The sequence below is a fragment of the Stigmatopora argus genome, chromosome 4 (assembly GCF_051989625.1).
Source record: "Stigmatopora argus isolate UIUO_Sarg chromosome 4, RoL_Sarg_1.0, whole genome shotgun sequence".
Classification (NCBI taxonomy): domain Eukaryota; kingdom Metazoa; phylum Chordata; class Actinopteri; order Syngnathiformes; family Syngnathidae; genus Stigmatopora; species Stigmatopora argus.
In genome coordinates this window covers 8,050,439-8,071,515 of record NC_135390.1, presented here as the reverse complement: position 1 = coordinate 8,071,515, position 21,077 = coordinate 8,050,439, and the positions used below count along the sequence as shown (strand labels likewise).

General features: G+C 40.1%; 1 protein-coding gene across 2 annotated transcripts in view; it reads right to left on the bottom strand.

The window, feature by feature from the left end:
- Positions 1 to 659: 659 nt before the first annotated feature.
- Positions 660 to 21,077, bottom strand: part of zhx2a (zinc fingers and homeoboxes 2a) — a 28,204-nt gene continuing 7,786 nt past the window's right edge. The window contains exons 2-13 of one of the 2 annotated variants that reach the window (XM_077598229.1): positions 11,691 to 12,069; positions 10,382 to 11,080; positions 9,557 to 9,769; positions 9,146 to 9,412; positions 8,802 to 9,017; positions 8,634 to 8,718; positions 7,394 to 7,579; positions 5,686 to 6,095; positions 4,170 to 4,410; positions 3,931 to 4,096; positions 3,511 to 3,630; positions 660 to 2,018 (exon numbers count right to left, since the gene is read on the bottom strand). In XM_077598229.1, the coding sequence (XP_077454355.1) occupies positions 3,513 to 3,630; positions 3,931 to 4,096; positions 4,170 to 4,410; positions 5,686 to 6,095; positions 7,394 to 7,579; positions 8,634 to 8,718; positions 8,802 to 9,017; positions 9,146 to 9,412; positions 9,557 to 9,769; positions 10,382 to 11,080; positions 11,691 to 11,771 (2,682 nt within the window). In that variant the 5' untranslated portion in view covers positions 11,772 to 12,069 and the 3' untranslated portion in view covers positions 660 to 2,018; positions 3,511 to 3,512. The remainder of the gene's footprint in view (positions 2,019 to 3,510; positions 3,631 to 3,930; positions 4,097 to 4,169; positions 4,411 to 5,685; positions 6,096 to 7,393; positions 7,580 to 8,633; positions 8,719 to 8,801; positions 9,018 to 9,145; positions 9,413 to 9,556; positions 9,770 to 10,381; positions 11,081 to 11,690; positions 12,070 to 21,077) is intronic. The other variant, XM_077598230.1, reaches the window with a different exon arrangement.

Here is a 21,077-nt window from a genome sequence, read left to right as displayed (position 1 = left end):
TCAGGAGGAGGTATCATTTACTAATCTTATCTTTCAATTTTCTAAAGTGCTAAAACTCACTAGGGAAAGTAACCATTTACTTCTGACCACATGCCATTTTAAGCCTCGGAAGGGTGAACCACTGCTACATGAAAAACTTGTAGTTATAGAAACATTTTCCTGTTTTTAACCGTTATATATCCAGAAATAAACAATTTCGCTTAAAATACTTGTTTTTGAGCGTGACCGGACGTTTGGTTGCCCGGACCCAAACAACCGGCGACCAAAAGTCCGGCGACAAAACAAGGTAAAACAACACGTTCTACGCATCAATCAAAGCCAACAATGGCCCTGAGCAGTTTCAATGAGCCGACGTGAGTGTATAAGAGTTTGTATGTACATGAGTTGCCCCCTTAGGAAGGGACGTCAGTCAGGGTCTTAACAAGTTCTCCAACAAAACACAATAAAAGTATGGGAAATTTGGAGCTTTTCTTTAGCCTAATAATTAATAGGGCATTAAGTATGACTAAATAATAATTCAGTTTGTCTTTAGGGAATTTGAGCAACAATTTTAAATGGTAATTATCAATAACCTTCCGGGCGACCAAACGTCCGAGTACCGTTTTTAAGTAACCAGGCATTTTAATGAATCTTCTTGTATTAATGCATGGACAGCAAGACCCAGCATTAGGTATTTATTGAGTTAGAGCAGAGTTAAAGTAGAAAATGAAAATGCAGGCAGTATTTCTTGGAAGCCAACCAGAAGCCAGAATATGGTCAGAACTTGAAAACAGGCAGGAAAATTAAGCAGCGAAAACATGTTGATTCTGCCTGTCAAACCAGTGTTATCATACAAGTGACAGTGGAATCTTTAGCAGTGCTTGCACAAATAATGCATGAGGATGCATTTAGACAAAACAAAATACAACATCCCTTTAAATCTTGTGTACAAGTAAAAATAAACATGTTTGATTCTAAGGCAGTCAACAAAGGTTTGATCTTCCGTTGAAAATAAATTGCCATCGGAGCTTGTTTGAACACTGTACAGTAGTAACTAGGCTCAACTTAAGTCCTCACTTGTCAGTCCGCAAAACAAAGGCGAAGCGGGTGAGACGTTTACAATTCGCAGCTGAACAAAGATTCAAACTTGAAATGGCTTTAGTTGTTTAATCGCCAGTCATGAATCTTCATAATCTCGTGAGTTCAGTCAAAATAGTCCCAAGTTTTGTAGTGTTTTTTCCCCCTCACGAAATAAAACATCAATAGTTGATGTGAAAAGAGCTGAAAAGGCAGCATGGTGTGAACAGACAGACTATGTGTTTAAACATTGGTAAAACAAGAACATTCTGGACTGTTATTGCCTCGGGTACTGATATGCAGGTGCACACCAGCTGATTCTAAACTATACAAGTTAGTGCATTCTATCATTCATTTGGCCTAATGCAGTTCATCTTGGTCCACATGCAGCTATTTGTGGCTTAAGTTTGACTCGGTCTTCACCCGTGAAGCCTAGTTTGCCTTTTTAAAATGAATTTCCTCTCTCTTCCCTTTGATGATCATTGTTCGAATCTCTTAACAGTGGGCTGCGCTGTAAGAGGAAATTTCTAGATGGCCAAGTGAAAGGAAGCCATAATAATCCAAATGTGTTTGGACCAAAAAAAAACATACTGAAAAGAAGTACAATTGTCCTCCAAAATAAAAAATGATTTTCAGCAGATAAACAGCTATTTCACATGAGCATTTAACGAAGCAAACATTCTAAGTATTGGGCAAATGCCTTAACAAAAAAACAAAAAAAACATGCCCTTGCAGGAAAACTACAAACTTTTTTTTTTAGCAATACAGAAAAATATTTACAAGGATGTTTTTTTCCAAAGAAAATAAATCATGTCCAGCTTTGGCACTCCTTTACCTGTGCGCGTCCGCACCATGTCAGGGGACACGTGAACAGACGCCAAGTCTGCATTGTGACCACATCGCCGGCTTGGAGATTCCACTTTTGGCATTGTCTCTTATGTCACTTTTGTGATTCATGTCATCTGGAAGTGATAAGACAAATAGAAAGTGATGTCACCTGTTCCCAAAAAGCATTTGTGGATCGAATCACTGCTGTTGAACCTTAATGTCACAGAACACTCAGGCCAAAGGTAACGTTAAGACATTATTGAGCCGACATTCTTAACTTGGCTCAGTCACCACCAAAAGCCCTCGAATAGCCATAAGATACTCATAGATTTAAAGAGGCACAAATGTAATTTTATGATGTGTTGTGTGCATTTTTTAAAATCTGGACCCTAAATCTGTCAATAAATATTTTCAGATAAGAGAAACAACATCCGCCCCTATTGTCGGCCTAACCTTCCGGAGCACCCGGCTGTCTCGTCCACCCATAGAGCTCTATTTTCAGCTAAGTGAAAATTGTGTCTGCCCTACGTTCGCCAACATGCAGCGGCCATCCGTCCAGTCCACCCGGAGTGCTCTATTTTCGGGTTAAAAGCGGAGCTCGTGCAGCGCCCTTACTTATGTCCAGTTCGCATGGACCACTCTATTTTCAGCTAATCTTTCTTTGCACCAAAACAAAAACAAAACTTTCAACACAAAAAACTGTTTAATCCTCTATAAGCAGTGTTTCTTAACCTTGTTGGAGCTACCGAACCCCACCAGTTTCATATGGGCATTGACCGCAACCTACTTTAGTGTAAAATAAAATATGATTTTTTTTTTCAAATTCAAGATATACAAATTCCTCGCAGGACTGATTGGCGAAGCAATGTCAGGTGATCATCTGCAGCCAGTGATGGTCAAGCGGGCCATGTTATCGTGTTACCAAATTGAGGTTTTCTTATAAATAAATACATGAAATAATTCCCCCCCCTACAAAAAAATACAAGTACCAAATAAGCTCTAAATTGTCATTGACACACTAACACCCCAGTATAACGTAATTACTGGCAGTGTCTTCTCTGTCCATCAGTATGGTCAGTGTGTGTGTGCATATGCGTGGGAAGTTGTGCAATTGTCCCGTCATGTCATGCCATTGAACTGTCCTTTGGAAGGACCAATCACAGTTAATTAGACGTAAATAACTTCCTGGTTGGAGAGTACTGCAGCTGTGGCATTTTAAAGGCACAGCTTACTATTCATGGCATTAGCCAATCACAGTTAGTTATTTCCATTACAGGTCATACAAGGATAAACCCCTCTCTGTGTGAAATGTTGTGAAAAGTAGGAAAACACTAAAGCCAAGATGGCAGCAGTCACATCTTATTTGAAAACCGGGAAGCACCACATGGTGCAGTTTTTTTTTTAAAAATTATTGTTACTACAAAAATAGGAGCTTTTAGGATTAAAAAAATAAATAAAAACAAGGGACTTTTAGGATTTGTTTCTTGTTTGTGCACAACTCAATAAAGCACAGGGCTAATATTAATAAATAAATAAAACACAATTAATCTATGAAACACAATTGTCCAAAGTGTATTTGCTTTGTAAATTAAATGTAGGTGTGTATTTTACACTCATTTTACTTACCATCAACCAGTAACCTTGCCAGGTGGCTCCAAAGTCAAAACATCACCATCTGCTGCCAGTTTCTGTCTTTGTAATCCTCCGTCACGCTCTTCACCCACAGCTACAGTCACCTGAACCCACCTGACAAGACGTAACAAACATACTCTTTAACACTGAAATAAATATTTTTTGCAAGTGCCGGGAAATTAAATCATACACAATTAATCTGCCCCCAAATATGTCATCAAACAGATCTTTAGATACTGACACTATCAATCATGACATGACCTAGTATGATTATTTTTAAAGGCAGAGATGTTGCTACAGTTATTGCATTTTAAGAAGTTTACCCAATTTAAAAAGAGTTACATCTTTCCCCAAGCAATTCAACATAAAATTTCTACACATAGAAATTAATCAAACAAAAAGTAAGGTGCCCACCTCCCCTTTTCTGGAATGTTGGAGCCAGTCTGATCCAGCCTTGCCTGGCTCAAATCTGACACACTGTGAGTGAGTTTTTCAGTCAACCACTGTACTGTTTCTGGGTTGGACAGCTTGGAGTTCTCTATAGACGCTGCTCCTGTTTTCTTATCAGCAGGTTCCTCCACTACGTTAAAAGGTTTGCAGGGTTATATGCAAAAACAAGATTAAGCAAAGCTTAATAATACTCTGCAACATACCATTACCTTCTGGTGATACACTGTGTTGTTGTTTGTCAAAACTTCCTCCGTTCTGCTCTTGTCCCAATTTTTGCTGTTCTTTTTGACTCTGATAAAGTTCCAACCAGTCCAAGGCCTCTCCATTCTTCAGGGCCGAGCGGTGTTCCTTAAACCAACGGACAATGTCAGTGCGGCCCAGACTTGTTTGTGCCTCCAGCTGGCTGTATTCTTCAGGTGTTGGCCATTGGGTCCGACAAAACATCTGCCAAGGTGGATCAAAGGAGAAAATGAGAAACATTACAAACTACACACAATAGAGCTACTTAATTTCATTTCATTGGGTCATCCACAAACCCAATAATAAGGCTTACATAATAAATAATAATAATAATTATAATAATTAAAAAAAAGGAGAAGAAGAAGAAATAAACAAGTTCATATTAGGACAGAGCACTAACAAAATACTAATGCTCTTGTACTTGCAAATAAACAGCAGGTGGCAGAATAAGCTCTCCACCCAAGAGAATGCCAATTTTTAACTTTTTCACTCAGTCCAAACCTTCATTCACTACATTTAATGCCCCAATTTGGTTGAAAGTGGTAGGAATGTGGGATTCCAACAATATAAAATAGTAGCTTAAAATTTAATATTGTCCCCGTGACCTTTGTGAGGATAAGCGCTACAGAAAATTAATGAATCAATTTAAAGTTTGTTGTTTAGCCACCGATGTTTTACTTTAATCCCGAGGGGAAAATAGGGATTTTGTTCTTACAATTTTACATCCAAACAGTAAAAAAATAAAAATAAAAGGCACAAGGCACATTCCTATACCATAGTTAGTGCTAAATAAACACAGAATGCTGGCATCAACCGTATGCCATCCTGTGCAAAAAAAACTGAGTGCAGTCTATAAAAGTAACCTTAATCTGCCATTCCACAAACATTTGTTTACCACCAAAGGAAAAAAAATGGATTTGAAACACCTCTGAATTATGATAGATTTAAGAGAATGTCGGCCATTGATGAAGCTTAGAAAAAAAAGACATAACAGTTTTTGCTACTTGGTATTATAAACATGTAGCAGGGGGAGTGCAACCTCACCCAGACCTCTAATGGGGCCGGTTTGCAAGCATAAAGGGAGGCCAGGTGGGCAAAGGGAGGGGCTAAAAATCAGGTGTGATTGTGCTCTAACATAAATTGCATAAAATCAATCATAAAAAAATCCACTACAAAAACTAATTAAATAAACTGAATTTGTAAACATGAACTAAAAACTATAATAAATTCCAAATTGTAACTATGATATACAGTAAATAATTTTTAGCATGTGAGTAAAGCCACTAAATAAAAATTATTTAAATGCCTTGAAATTGCTTACTACTTACACACTAACCTGCATGAATCGTAGTTCATTTCTCATCACTTTAAAAAACACATTGTATTATCATTCAGAGCCCATTAATCCTAATAAATAAAAATGTTCTCTCTTACAACTTCAGTTATGATTTTAGACAAAGTGCATGACTCAATGGTTACCTTTCGCAGCAACGTGAGAGAGTCCATTGGAATGGCAACTGGGTTCGCAGACACAGAGAGGACAGGAGGACGTGGAGAGGAGGAGGAGGATGAATTAAGGACGGGTGGTGATGCAGAGGCAGACAAGGTTGGAGGATGAGGGGAGGAAGCTGCAAGTACTGGAGGGGAAGAAGAGGAGGATGACGAAGAAGAAAGAAAAGGTGGGAGGGTCGATGATTGGAGAATTTTCCCATCCTGCTCGCGATGAGAGGAACCATTCAGCAACACTCCAGGCCTGTCGCCTTTATCATCTGTGTTTTTGGCAGCCACGCTGAGCAAGGCCTTCTCCATGTTGTCCCTCAGTGCCCTGCGTTCAGAAAACCAGCAGTCTATTTCAGTCTTGGAAAGCCTGGTGTCCTGGGCCAGTTGATCTACAACAGAAAAGAGTAAAAGGAGTTAGATGAGCTGCTTCCATTGGGAAAACTGTCTCTATGGGCTCTTTTTGGGCTAGAAGTCACGATACTTGATTTGAGTGGCATGAAAATGTGCTTGATATTTTATGGTTGCCATTTACTCGTTTGGTTGACTGAATGGGCGACAAGGTTAAAAGGAGCTTAGAAGGTCCAACACAAAGTTCTGAGGTTGAGGGTTCATCCCTACTCAGTTCGGCCCTCGCAGTGTGGAGTTTTCATGTTCTAACTGTGCCTGGGTGGTTTTTCTGCAGGTACCCACGTCCCCCTCAATAAACACCAACAAACCCTACATGCATAGTAGGTTCGTTGAAGACTCCAAATTGTACACAGATATGAGTGAGAGCTCTTTTTTTTCTTGTGTCATTGTGCCATACGTTTGGCACGCACCCGATTCAGGCTGTCCCTCGCCTATTGCTTAAATTTGGCTCCAGCACCTCCAAGGCCCATGGGAGGCTGAGCAGAACGGCAAAAGAATGAATGGTTGAAATTTCGACTGCACTATCGGCAAACAATTTAACTCCAAAAATATCCCTCCACCAAAATCCGTGGAAGACAGCACGCAAACAGGCCTGACAGTGAAGGGCATGGCAAGCCGCCAGGACATTTGGCATGTCTCATTTCTTCCAAATTATCTTGTGCGAGAGCCCCCGGCCATATTGTCCTGTAAAAAATGTGACAGCGAGGTATCTGTAGGCTGACATAGCAAGGAAATTGTCTTTTTTGGGGGGTGGGGGGTCCACTCCATCCAATTGTCTCTGACATCCACTATTATGATAAATTCATGAACTTCATTTTAGAGAAAGTACTAGGCTTCACTCCTAAAAATGCTACAAAGCTTGGGTAATAAAATTGAAGTTGCCATATCATAAGAGTCCCATCAGTCAAATGTGTGAAGCAAATTCTGGTAGCTGACAAGTACTGACTGCTACCAGAGCATTAAAACAGGAGGCAATGGCAACGACAAAATATGTTATCATTCATAGGTTTTTGAGCATTTTTCATGGGTATAACTCCAGTTAGCTAGAAATGTGGCACCAACAATTAATCAACCAAACAAAAATTTCAATTCTAAACATCAACCACTCTGGGGAAAAAGGCGATTTCTTGTCTGAGGTAATTGGTAAAATTGAAAACGATCTGGAATATGTATATCTTCAACATGACATGTTTTCTGAAGGATATCTTATAAATTTGATTTATAATAATTTACTCTCATCCTAAGCCCTCTGTATGTGCAAACAGTCTGACAGTTGTACCAAGCTGAGTGTCCGTTGGAGTGTTGCTTCTCTGAAAACTCTCCTCAAGTGCCTTCAGCTGCTCTGAGGATTTCCCCTTCACCCGCTCCAGGAGGGGGAAGTGGCTCGGGACCGCTTTTCTCACAGGTCCATCTTTAGGAACTGGAGTCACCTCTGCTTTCACTGGCAATGGGGGCAGAGGGACACCTTCAATGGGCACAGGGACAAAATGCATTAATTTTACTTGGGGAAATGACATTTCAAACTAGTTAAAATACTGGCCACAGATAGGTCATTAGATGTATCAATGTCTTATCTCAAACTCTATATTCTAAATGAAGGTCAAACACAAGCAGAATTTGAGTTGAAATTACTGCAGTAAAGTATCATCAAGCCACTTTTTGTGTATCAACCATGATCTCTGGCCCACATGTTCCCTTTGATTAATATATTTGAGTAAAATTCATTTACAAAAAGTAAAAACAATGTTTTAAATGCATAAACATATTCTTGATAGTTGACTGTTATGTAGTGGTTGACCAGATGTGTCTAAAACATGTGTCATTTTGCGATGAATGACACAATTAGAATTTCTTTACATGATTAAAATGCAATATCATTCGGTTAAAAGTAATACAACGGCATCTCATGCACACGTCATACTTGCACAGCAAACTCTCAAAGCACTGCATGTCTTAAGATAGACAACGTTTTGTTCCAAAAAAGAGAAGCACTCTAATCAATTAATTCTGTCAACCGCATGGTGCTTCAAAACACAAACAAGTACACTATAGGAGAATTTGGGAAATTCACTTCATTCTGTACAAGGTGTCCACGAAAAATGTAATAAAATACAGTCAGTCTGTCAGTGCTTATTTTACTAAAGCATTTACGAGACACTAATGAGAAACCTGCGAAAGTGTAAGTTGTTGATGATCTTTATAGTTTCAAATTTGGAACGTAATAAAAATATATGCATCCATCTGCTTCTATCTCATGGTATATTTACAGCATCAGCACATCCTTCCCGTCACACACTGTCCAGGCAGGCCTACCAATGTTACAGACCACTATGAGTAGATGGTGTTGTCATGGCAACAACAGAGACAATATTCCTCCTGTCCCAAGCCAATGCATTACAATTACAATGATGCTGTTATTTTAGGAGACCACTGCTGCACTTTAATGCTTTGAAAGTAGCTTTAGAGAATTAAATGAAAATATACGGTTCTCAGTAATTCAAATGTCAGACAGCAAATACCTTTGAGATTAAGGAGCCTTTGTTCACTGAACCACTTCTTAATCTCCCCTCTGGACAGGCCAGTAGTCTCTATCAATCTGTAGATCTGTCACATGACAAGATGCAAGTGATAACCATGTCTTATATTTACAGTATATCAGCAACAAAAGGTTATTTTATTATTTCTACCTCTTCTTCCTCAGGGAAAGGACACTGCATGTAGCTGGACCGTAGCACCGATAGCTGCTCGGCTGTTTTGTTGGGATCCGCAGTGAAATTTAACACTTTGGGCGAGGCCATCTTGGATGTGGCAATAGGCGCAGCAATGGCTTGAATGATGGAGGGCCGTTTACTCTCTGAGGCAGTCGAGGGTGAGGCCAAAGGCCGTTTGAGTGACTGAGCTACCTGTGAAAAAGATAGCAGCAAAGACCTGAATTAATTCAATCTTCATTACTTTGGATTCCGGATAAGGTTTCAGTTTGCTAAGACTTTGGACCATTGTCAAAAAAAAGATCTCTGCCAGGTCTTAGCACCTGATTAGCCAGCGTGAGTGCCAGGGGTGCACAAGTGACAGCAGAGCCATTAGCTACGGGAGTCAGCACCAAGCCGGACTGTCCCAGGAGTTGACAGGGGACGGACTGAAGGACCGAAGAGGCGGGCTGCACTGATTTAGAGGCCGTAGTCGTCACTGAAGGTGTGTTGGCGGATGACTGAGTGGTAAGGTGAGGCGTGACAACTGTGAAGGTCTGAGGCACAGAGGAGATTGTACCATTGAACATCTTTTTTCTTGCTTCCTCCACCTGGTAGGCAGAAATGTATGTTGCAGACATTAATGCATGAATTACAATGACCTCCCACGAGAATGTGTTTGTCTCGAGTGCACCTCAAACAACAGGGAGGAGAAAATAAACTGCATAAATAAATAGTAACTAAATCATTTGTACCTCCTCTGGTGACCAGCTAATGCCCTGTTTGAGCCTCTGGGTGGTAAACCACACTTTAATTTGTTCCTCTGGATGTTTGGAGACAGCTGTAAGCCAAGAGAGCTCTGCTTGTGTTGGGTATGGGAATTTGTTGAAGGAAGAGATAAGTGTCAAGTTGTCATCCAGAGAAGGATTGTATTTGGTTGTGTTGAGGGGGATAGCGATCTTCGGCACCTGGATTAATAAGCAGGAAAAACATTGCAGTCACAAAATTCATACTGCTAATTTAAGCCAAATGCCATCTTCTATTGTCGGTGTTATTTACGGTATGGCCTTTATTTGCTGGGAGTAAAATAAAAAAAATGAAGATAACAGTTATTTCCCAAATGTACCATCAACATCTTACATTTTTAACTGTGAATTCAATCATCGTGCTGTTTGACATACAGTAAAAATGTGTTTAGTGTTGTTACAATGAAAGGCTAACCAACACAAAACACAAACACACACACACAATCGGCGGATATAAAAATAGGGCCGAATCAGCATTAAAAAATTATTTTAAAAAAACCTTTAAGCAGAACCTGCTACATTGAACCAGCAAAACAGCTGCCATCATAGAGCAATGCTGGGCAATATATCAGGAAAAAAAATAAGGCAATGATGCCAATTAGAGTCCCATGTCCTATTCTCAAACTTAATGTTATATATACACTTGCGTAGGTTGTTGTTGTGTGTACAATCTGAGTAAGGTCAAATATTTTTAGTACATTGTGTAAAATTCATGTCATAAAACAATGTTTATGTGGTGGAAAAAAGGAGTTTTCAGCATTGCTGTACTCTTACCTGGGTGTAGTTTACAGGCCGCTGCAGGCAAGGCATGATGTGAGAAAGGCCGTCAGCTTTGAGGAGAGTCGCCTCTGGGATGATTACTGTCCCATTGACATTAAGTGCTGTGATTGCTTTCTTTGTCAAGTCAGGGTTCAGTTTACAAAATGGAGGCTCCGTCTTTTTATTATCTAAAGACATGACTTTTTGTTTCCCGATTTTGATTGCGTTGGTTTTGCAGAGGGGCACTGTGCCCTGGCCCTCCGCTTTACCAGATCCAACACTGCAACTATTGTATATGACTGCATTGTTACTGCAGCCCTCAATTGTCTGTTCCAAGATTGTCTGATTATTCATTTTGATACGTTTGAACTTAAAGTTGCTCTCCCCTGGGTGATTCCTCTCGTTATGTTCTGTCAGGGAGTCAAACTTCTTTGTGTTGAAATTACAGACAGCACACAGGTACAGTGGGTTGAGGATGACGTTAGGGTGGTTGGCGTCAACATGTTCTTTAAATGTGTTGAGGTTCTGAGTGGAAAAGGTACAGTACTTGCACTCATAGCCCCTTTGCTGTTTACGTGAAGGCTTGGAATTGTCTGAAAACTCTGACATTGGGATGTCGGGTGCTGCTGGCGAGTCAGAGGTCTTTCCGGTCAGGTCTAGGTCACCAGCTGGATCTGTCTCCATAGCAGCCTCCTCGGTATGGTTCTCTGATGTCTGACAGAAGGAAACACCCCTTCAGATTACATGGTAATATGTTCCCCCAATCAGTGAAACATGGTAAAGAAAAGTATTCTCGTAGTTTTTAAGACATAAACTCCAACTTTCCCTCTCATGCCCACTCAAATACAGGTAATTTATCAATTTTTACAAGATAATGAACTGCATGTATTTTGGTGTAGCTATCCTCTAATATAATTTGAACACCTTATAGTCCAGGTCAGGTTATACAGTATATGACCAAATACAGTTAACTGGGAAATTTTGTTGAGTGTTGCTTAAAGTTAGGTGCAGTTTATAGTCCAAAAAATACATTTATGCAAGACTCCATCATACATGCACGCCATTAACCCAAAATAAATATCACAATATACAAACAAAAAGTATTTCAGATATAATTTAAATATGATCCGGTGATTGAATTGCAACCAATTCAGGTCGTGCCCCGCTTGCTGCCCATAGTTGGCTGGGATAGGCTCCAGCACCCCCCTGCGGCACACTGAATGATTGAATTTTAATAGGCATTCTCCCTACTTTACAAGGTAGGCTTTTCATCTCATAAAGGAAAAATCTAAATATTTAAATGACATGAAAAAAGTAGGAGTACCTCCTCATCATCATCCAACTCCACCATGGTCTCTTGTGGTCGGATCATACAAGGAGTGGAAGCCTTCCGCCGACTAGACATGATGATGATGAATAATAAGGGAAGGCTTCCAACGCTTTTGCGTAGCCAGATATTCTGTCAAGGAAACTATGACTGGGAATCCAGAGAGGCAGGGCGACTGCCCAGAGGATGCTTCCACTAGCCAGCAGAATTGACTTGTACTGTAACCAGTCAGACTTTTAGAACAAGAGAGCCCCCTGGGGTCAGATGAGTGGATGGACAGAATTGAGCTATAGAAGGTGAAGTACTGGGACTGTCTTGCTGACGGTGTCAGCTGTGCCGCAGGATGACCTCATGAAAATGCATGGCAGGACACCACCTGGACAAATAAAAAGAAAACCTGAGCATTTAGCTTCATAAGGGAATTGTTAGACTAAGATTGCTATATGCCATAGGTCAAGAGATGCATATACATTCGTACCTCTACTTACGAATGCCTCTAGGTACGAAACGTTCAGGTTACGAAATGCAAATGATCTTCACAACATACAAGAAAAAGAACCAAGTTACAAAACACCCCAAAATGTAAATGTAATTCCTGTATCCTTTATTTTATTTTGAAATTGTCTCGGTAGCATTGCGGCTTGATTTACTACCTCCCCCAACAACAACAACTCTGTTTTGACCGCCGTTTGTCGTCAGAGTTCTTTATTTAAAATTATTGGTGCGAATTAAATGGATAAGCAGGCTCTGTTATTCACCAAAAAACAAAAGATAAGAAAGTGGAGTGCAGTTGACTGATTTTGCAGGGCAATACGACAAGCCGCAACCCACCTCCTAGCATCTCTGCGCCATTGAAGCGCCTTGGCATGGTCTCTCGGTACTGACCGGCAAGATGGAAAGAATCTTAGTCCTTGGAGTTGTATTTAATGCCGAGTTGTTTTCAATTCATAATTTGAAGTTGTTTAGATGTGTTTTTGTACAGGTTTGTGTGCTAACGTTAGCATCCTCATTACTGTACTGTACTACTGCATGAATAGAGCATGTTTATGCTTGATTGTTATTCATTTGAATACATTAATCAATCATTTTCTTATCATTTTTGTCCTTCGCATTCATTTTGGCCAGGAGCCGCATGTTTGACCCCCTTGGTCTAAATTCTAGAGCATTTTTGACCCATGTCATGTGAAAGCTCCCGGAGAGCCGCGGGTTGGCCAGGCCAGTTCTAGAATGTTTGGTCATTCATTTATTTAGCATTACTATTATGTTTGTTCTTGGATTGATAAAGTAAAGTTTCCCCAAATAATGTGATTTATTTTCCATTATGACTTGTGTGGTTATTGCTCTTCATTTAGCCTTTTTTTGGTGTACGTGCAAATCTTCAATTCAGTTAGTTTTCATCACTAAAAACCCACATTGCCACCAAAACAGTTCTGTTCTTCCTGGCATCTTACAGTTTAGAGCGAAAATCGACGACATGGCTTGGATCTTTGTCAGAGCGTGTAGGTGGTGTGACGATGGCTGATTCAGTGTCGCAAATAATGTGATATCTACAAGCTGGACAGTACAAGCCATTAATGAATTAAATAAAGAACAGGACATTGTTTACAAAGGTGAGCAATAAAGGACATCTAAAAATGTGTGTTCTTCCATTTTGGCATGTACTTGTTTAAAAAAAATAAGACAAGCTTTGTTTGACAAAAGGATCAGTGATTTTTTGGTTTTGACCGATTCAGCACCATATCACTGTGGATGTGATTCGAAAGAAGAAGTTATAAAAATAGGGATGGCCCAAATCAAATACTGTTTTACGACTTGGTGGAATGATGGCTTAAGGCTAGTGCTTTGATGTTCTTTTTGAACAGAGCAGGCACTTTTCTAAGGCTATTTCCAGATCATTTTTCAATGATTGTTTTATTAATATAATACAAGTGCAGGACTGTTAAGCTCAAAGTGAACATAAGACTACAAAATAACTATCAGTGGGAACAACTAAAACATGAATTAAGAATCAAGACGGAAATACTATTGCCTAAATCACATCCATTAACCAACACATGAGGGGAGAGAAGGTAGTCACATTGGCAAAATCACATACTACCATATTTAATTGCATATAAGCCGCCCTCGCGTATAACCCGCACCCTTAAAATTGCCTTGAAATTGGGGTCAATATCATTAAGAAGTTAATATGCTTGTCTTTGTAAATGCAAAATATCAAATTATTCAATCTGAAAAAATAAATAAATCCATCTTGGTGAGAACCTGATGGTTTCTAATTACAGAAATTACAATTTTTTTACCAGAAGTTCAAGATGTTGTGTCAGCCATATTGCTTCTAATGTCAAAATATCTCAATTCTTTCGATGGTTCATATTACTCCAATCGATGTCCCTTTCGAACAAGAAATAAAACAAAACAAAAAAAGTGGAATTTTGTTTTATTTCAAAATCAAGGCTAGCCAGTCAGAGCACGTTTAACTAGGTTTAGACGGCAGTGTCCTGGGTAAGATGGCCGTGTGCCGAGCGAGCAGGGACGGGAACGTGAGTTTTTTCATGTTTTATGCCGGATACGTCCATTTTTTTCTTGAATTTCATTCATAGACGTCAAAATAAATTTTGTTTAGCATTTTAACTGTTTATCTTTTCTCTATTTTGAAATAAATGACTGTATGGGCTGCATTTGCTTGCATCATGACGTCACGACGCCATTGCATCGTGACGTCATCCTGCCACGGCGGTGTCAACTTGCAGTTCCGTGCATGTTCTGTTTTTATGCGCATACAAGCCGTACCCTCGATTCAGTCATCATTTTTTTGTCCGACAAAAGTGGCTTATATTCGGGTAAATACCAATATATCGGTTAAGTACCACCTTAATAATATTTGGTTCCTGCATAAATGAGGCCAATAAGTGTCATATTGTTGCCCTCTGAGGCAAAGGCTCCTGAATTGATTAGAAGTTCCTTCCAAGACAACATAACTCCTTAAACGACCCGTCGAGACATCATTAGAATGCATACTCATTATAATGGTGTCACTATAGCAACTGAGGACATAGCGTTGTAGTCCAGAAGCTGTATGACTGCATTATGTAGTATTAGGACAAAGCAACAATCTTAAAGAAAATATGCCAGCGCGGTTCACAAGGTTTTCACATGAGATGCCAATGTCAATTCATAGTTTGATAAAAAAAAAAAAACTATATACATACTTTCAAACCATGTAAGATAGCATTGGTAACATACTATCACACTTTTCCCCTTTCTATCCGACAAAACATATCTAAAATAATAACCCAGACTAAGGCAAGCGAGTATGCATCAGTGATTTTCACAGTCTGGTATGTGTACCACCAATACTACAAGGGCTTCCTCTCGTGGTTCTCAAAATAATAATCCCATTAAAATTTAAAATGGCATGTATTGTCAGTGGTTTTAATACTATTTTTAATCGAGTACAGTCCATTGTGGGGTGAAGTTTGGTAGAATTTATCTTTCAAATTACATTACATTTGCATTTTATTGCCTTTTTGTTGTTAAAATGCTTGTTTTCAAACACTTACATATTTTGATATTTGTTATTTTTATCATGCTTATTATTGTAAATCATACTTTGATGTAAGTAATATACTTTGGTGTAATTTGTTTTTAATCCACTAATCAGCAAATGGCCTGAAATTTCAGCCCTTGTACTTTTAGTCACAACCAAAATATATATTTCATATATTTCAAATAAGTCACAAACCTTGTATAGGTCCAATTCAGATTATCCATCACCCACCATTTTTTATTTAGTGATAGAAGCTTCAGAATGGAGCTCCACATAAGCCAGCCATTTGAGAACTGAGGCCACACAATAAGAGTGATAATCAGACATAGGCTTTATCATCATCATTGACTCGTCAAAAGCCTAATTGTCATCATACCCAGATGCTTATGACGAAATTGGTGGTGCCACTCCACAAAGTGCGCTTTCACGGCAAAAGGCCAAAATAAGTAAAATAAAAATATAAGAATCACATCTTGTTAAGGTAAATACTAAAAAAAATACCTAATCTAAGATATTATTACTTTCCACGGAGATCCCGGTGGTTCATTTCAGACTCGTTGGCAATCTGCCGTGATGGATACATCGCATCTCCCCATGATCTGGTGAACATAACGACTCAAACCACATACATATTAGTAAGCTGTGATCACAACTGCTACAGATATTAATATTCAGTGTTAAATGACTAAGGAATCAGTAATGATCCGTGCCAGACAGTACACATTTGGGCCTACTGAGTCAGACTGAGTGCAGTGATTTAGAAAAATATATTTTTTAACTCTGAAGTTCAAAACAAATCAGAGTTATCTGAAAAAGAATAAAGTAAAATAAAAACCTACAGTCACACAAGCACAAAAGAACCTTCCTTTCTGCTCCACCGTTTTTCAGCAGGAGACATAAAATGCTAAGTCTTTCTCTCTCTTTTAACTGTCTAAAAAGTTCTAATAGTAATTGTTTGGTTATTTTTAAAACCCTCTCTAGAGAAGAAACAGCACAGGTGAACGGGGAAGAGACTGTCAATTTTATGGAGTCATAATTGAGTACATGTATTCAGTATGGAGTATGGCGCATCTTGTGAGGTCATTGCAAGGGTCTGCCACGCCCACCCGCCGGTATCAGAGGCATTCAGAGAAGCAAACCTGGCCGTCTTCTTTGGCAAGGCTATCAACTTCTGATCCCCCATCTTTATTTTTATTTTCATGTCACAAGCGGCAGAAACAGAAGGTTGCAATACCAGGAACTTCCCACGTTAACGCTTACTCCAGAATACCTATGAGCTTTATCATCAAGTAAATATTCGATTAGAACTATATACAAAGGGCAGATGTATTCATTTTCCGTACCACTAATCCTCACAAGAGTTGCTGGAAACTATGCCTCAGAAAACTAAAATATTTGGAGAATAACTGGTATAGAAGCAGCAAAATGATAAATACACAGTGCGGGTGAGTCACAGCAGCACATCCCACTCAGTGAAGTGAGTCGTGCAAGGGTAAAGAATAAAATTTAAAAAAAAGTGCAGAGCAATGTCATTTGCGTAAAAAAAAAAGAAGAAAAAATAAACACTGCACCATCATGGTCCTTTGTGGAATACTTTGACAGTCACAAGAAAGCAGCTTTTTGAGCACTTGTAAACAGCGATTAAAAAAGACAATGAATACATGTCACCCATTGACATTAACTCTAAATGATATGGAGTCAGCAGATCTATTCAGGTGGGCATGAAGAAATCCAGAACACAATTTCAGCAAAGAAATTCACAGAAATCTGCAAAGGTTTTCGCAGAGAAAAAAAAAGGGGGGGGGGGGGGTATGCAAAGACGCAGCGTATCACAGTTTCTGGGCATGCAGGGCCACAGGTCGTAAAGTTGAAACCGCACTGTATAAATAGAAAACACATTTTGCATTTAGACCGGCGCTGTAAAATCACATTTAAAATGACAAAACCAACTGAAATCACACCCTACATAAAACATTGTATAAATTGCAGCTTGTGCATTGTGTTATTTTCACTCCATCCTGCTTGATCAACAAGTTGGCCAAGCCAAGAGAGAGGGGCTACATGTGTGGGCGGGGAAAGGCACTGCTTCAACTTGCATGGTGTGTTCTAGCAGCAGTGTATGAGGCAGCATTTTGGACCGTCACAGAATTAATTCAAACCTCATCACGTGGCTCCTCTAGGGCAAAGCAAAGTGCTGCACTGAGCTCTCAAGTGCCTTGCTATGTTCTGCACAGCAACAAAGCAGGATTAATTCCACTTGAAAAAGCATCCAAAAAAGACATTTTTAACAAGTATGTAGAGGTGAAAAGTGTAAACTACTGTACATGAACAGTAAGTCCAGCTATACTTTACTATTAATGACAATAATAAGAGCAGCAATTGGCCCATGAAGTTACATATTTAGCTGGCACAGAATAGTTGCTGAAGTCTCCTGAATTTGACATTATATGCATTGTCATGGTCAAGTGGGAAAGACTGCATGATGACTAAATACTAAAATTGTACAGTTTCTCCTATGGAAATTTGTAGCCACATCAAATTCACTTAGAATGGAGATGATGATTATTATTTATTTACTTTTACAGTACCACCTGGCTTTCAGCCTTTATTTTATGCAACAACAAAAAATCATGTGGATGACAAGAATGAGTTTGACTACTATGACCTTGCTCTATCTGGCCTCTGTGTAGGAGGCAAAGGTCTACGTATAAATAGACAATTTACAACTTTAAAAAAGCATATCAACGAGTCAAGAATGAAATCAATTCCATGGCTTCAGAAATACACACAACTTAGAAAAAATTGGCATGTTTATAACGTAATCATCCGGAATCACTTAACTGATGCTTTCTAAATACCCTCCCAAAACATCAGCTTTTATTACTTTAGCATCTCACTCTCCAGGGGTGTCTCATGCAACACTTACTAGACTAATGTGAAGAATAAAAAAGGGTTATGGCTGTTTCAATATTAGGCAAAAAAAATAACATTCTTCTGTATTTGTTTTGGTATTGGCTAGGATGTTGCACAGTGATTTGCTAGCACATTCTGTAATTTCTGCTATAAAAGATTTGTTTTCACTTTATATAATCATCTCATCTCATTTTCTGAACCGGATCGATTCGAACCCAGGACCCCAGAGCTGTGAGGCCGATGCGCTAACGCACCGGGCCGCCCTATATAATCATGTATTTATCAAATAAATAATTATACATTAGAGCAGGGGTCTCAAACATGCGGCCCGCGGGCCAACTGCGGCCCGCGGGACGATAATTTGCGGCCCCCGTCTTAATATGAAAGATCAATTTTATTTTATTTTAATTTTTTTTTTTTTTTTTTTTTTTTTTTTTTTTTTTTTTTTTTTTTTTACCCCTTTCCTCATGATGGCGCCGTTTAAGTGGCAGCTGGCAGTAGCTCTGTCCACTCATGTTTTTCTTGTTTTACAGCATGTTTTACATGAAAAATTAGAGGGAACATTGACATGCACCTGCTTATGGCAGGTGTGATACTGGTGTGCCGATAGCGAGCAATGATGATGTCGTGACCGGATGATTCGCCTAAAGACGTTTCGCCGACGGAGGTTTGACAGACGGACAGGTCGTACTAGTATTTGTTAGTTTAATGATTAAATACAAATACTAGTATTTGTATTTAATCATTAAACGCTGTTTTCAGCTGGATTTGACCGAATTTGAGAGCATTTTGAGCCGTTTGGCGAATGGACGTCTATAGACGTTTTTTTGCCTCCATCGCGATATCATCCAGTATTTGTATTTAATCATTAAATGCTGTTTTAGGATGGATTTGACCCGATTGCTGTCATTTTACGGCTCGGTTCTGCTACATCTGACTGCCCAAGAGTGCTTATTCCCGGACTGCCATTGATGGTAGACGAACATTGATTTTTACTATAATTTGGACAACACCGGCGGCGGGCCGGATTAAAAATCCTAACGCGCCGTATATGGCCCGCGGGCCGAGGTTGAAAAACTTGTACACACACGATCCGGCGGGGCGAGCGTTCGAATCCCGTTTCGGCGGAACCTCCGTTCGGCCGAATGAACGTTCGGTGGAACGTCCATTCGGCGACCTGCCCGTCTGTCAAACGTCCGTCGGCGAAACGTCTTTAGGCGAATCATCCGAGTACCGATGATGTCGCTCACACTGGTACTCAGTGCGCTCGGGGAGGTTGTCTTTCTGCTCAGACCAACAAAAAATTAGAGGGAACTTTGGTTCGGAGCTGAATGAACCAATCACGGTGAGGTATACGGCTCTGGAGGGCGGGACATCGGCCGGGCTGTCCAGTGCCTCGCTCACTCACTCATTCATTCCTCCAATCAGCTGGGCGGAGGAGAAGCCGTGAGGCCGATCACTCCGCTCGGCGCGCACACTCCTCCGCTGCTCTCACCATAGAACTGAATGAGGCGCTATGATCCGTGATCCAGCCTGTGTCAGTGTCTGTAGCCATCTCCGCGATTGAAACGGAGAGCGAAAGTGCACATGCGCCACAAACCCGCGCGACTGAATGTGAAAGATCAACCCGAGACTCATTCCAAGTGGAAAAACATATTACAGAGCCCCAGAGATGTCTCTTTCAAAGCCTGCCATGAAGAGAAAGGTCGGTGATGAGCACAGACAGTTTCAAGAAAAGTGGGGAGTGCAATATTTCTTTGTTGAACACAGGGGCACCCCGACGTGTCTCATTTACACTGAAAAAGTTGCGGTGCACAAGGAATACAATTTGAAACGTAATTGTACTACGAGACATGCTGTGGAGTACGAAAAATACCAGGGAGATGAGAGAGCCAACCAGGTTGCCAGTCTTAAAACACGTCTTCTGAGGCAACAGGATCTCTTCAAGAAGGCTACCAAAGACAGTAATGCAGCAGTCAAAGCTAGCTACGCCGTTTGTGAGTTGATTGATCCTGTGCTAAGTGATCCCAAATGGCTCATGGACTTGGCTTTTCTTGTTGATATCACACATGAGCTTAATGTACTGAACAAGAAGCTACAAGGCCAGGGGCAACTTGTCAGTGCTGCCTATGACAACGTGAGAGCATTCTGCACTAAACTTGTGTTATGGAAAGCCCAGCTCTCTCAGACAAACCTTTGCCATTTCCCAGCATGCAAGGCTCTCGTGGATGCAGGCACACCATTCAGTGGTGAGAAGTATGTTGAGGCCATTTCGAAGCTACAGGAGGAATTTGATCACAGATTTGCAGACTTCAAGACACACAAAGCCACATTTCAAATTTTTGCGGACCCCTTCTCCTTTGATGTGCAAGATGCCCCTCCTGAGCTTCAAATGGAGCTCATTGACCTGCAGTGCAACTCTGCACTCAAAGCCAAGTTCAGGGAGGTGAGTGGAGAAGCAGACAAGCTTGGGCAATTTTTGAGAGAGTTGACCCCCAGCTTCCCTGAACTTTCCCGAAGGTTCAAGCGGACCATGTGCCTTTTTGGGAGCACATACTTGTGTGAGAAGCTCTTCTCCACCTTGAACTTCAATAAGTCCAAGTACAGGTCCAGACTTACTGATGAGCATCTTCAAGCTCTACTGAGGGTCTCCACTGCTTCCTCCCTCAAGCCAAATGTGACTATGTGAGAAGAAGCGCTGCCAGGTCTCTAGCAGCAAGGAGTAGGCAAAAGAAGCCGTGTTCAGAATATTTCATGTTCAATGTTCCATTCAAGTTCAGAAAGTTAAAGGTTAAAGAGCTGTTAATACAGACATTTGAAACGGAATAAAAATAATTCATTTTCTCTACTTAGCCAGCCAGTGTATATCTACTGTATGCTCATTAGTATTATTTGGTTTTATATTACTGATTGATTTATTTTTT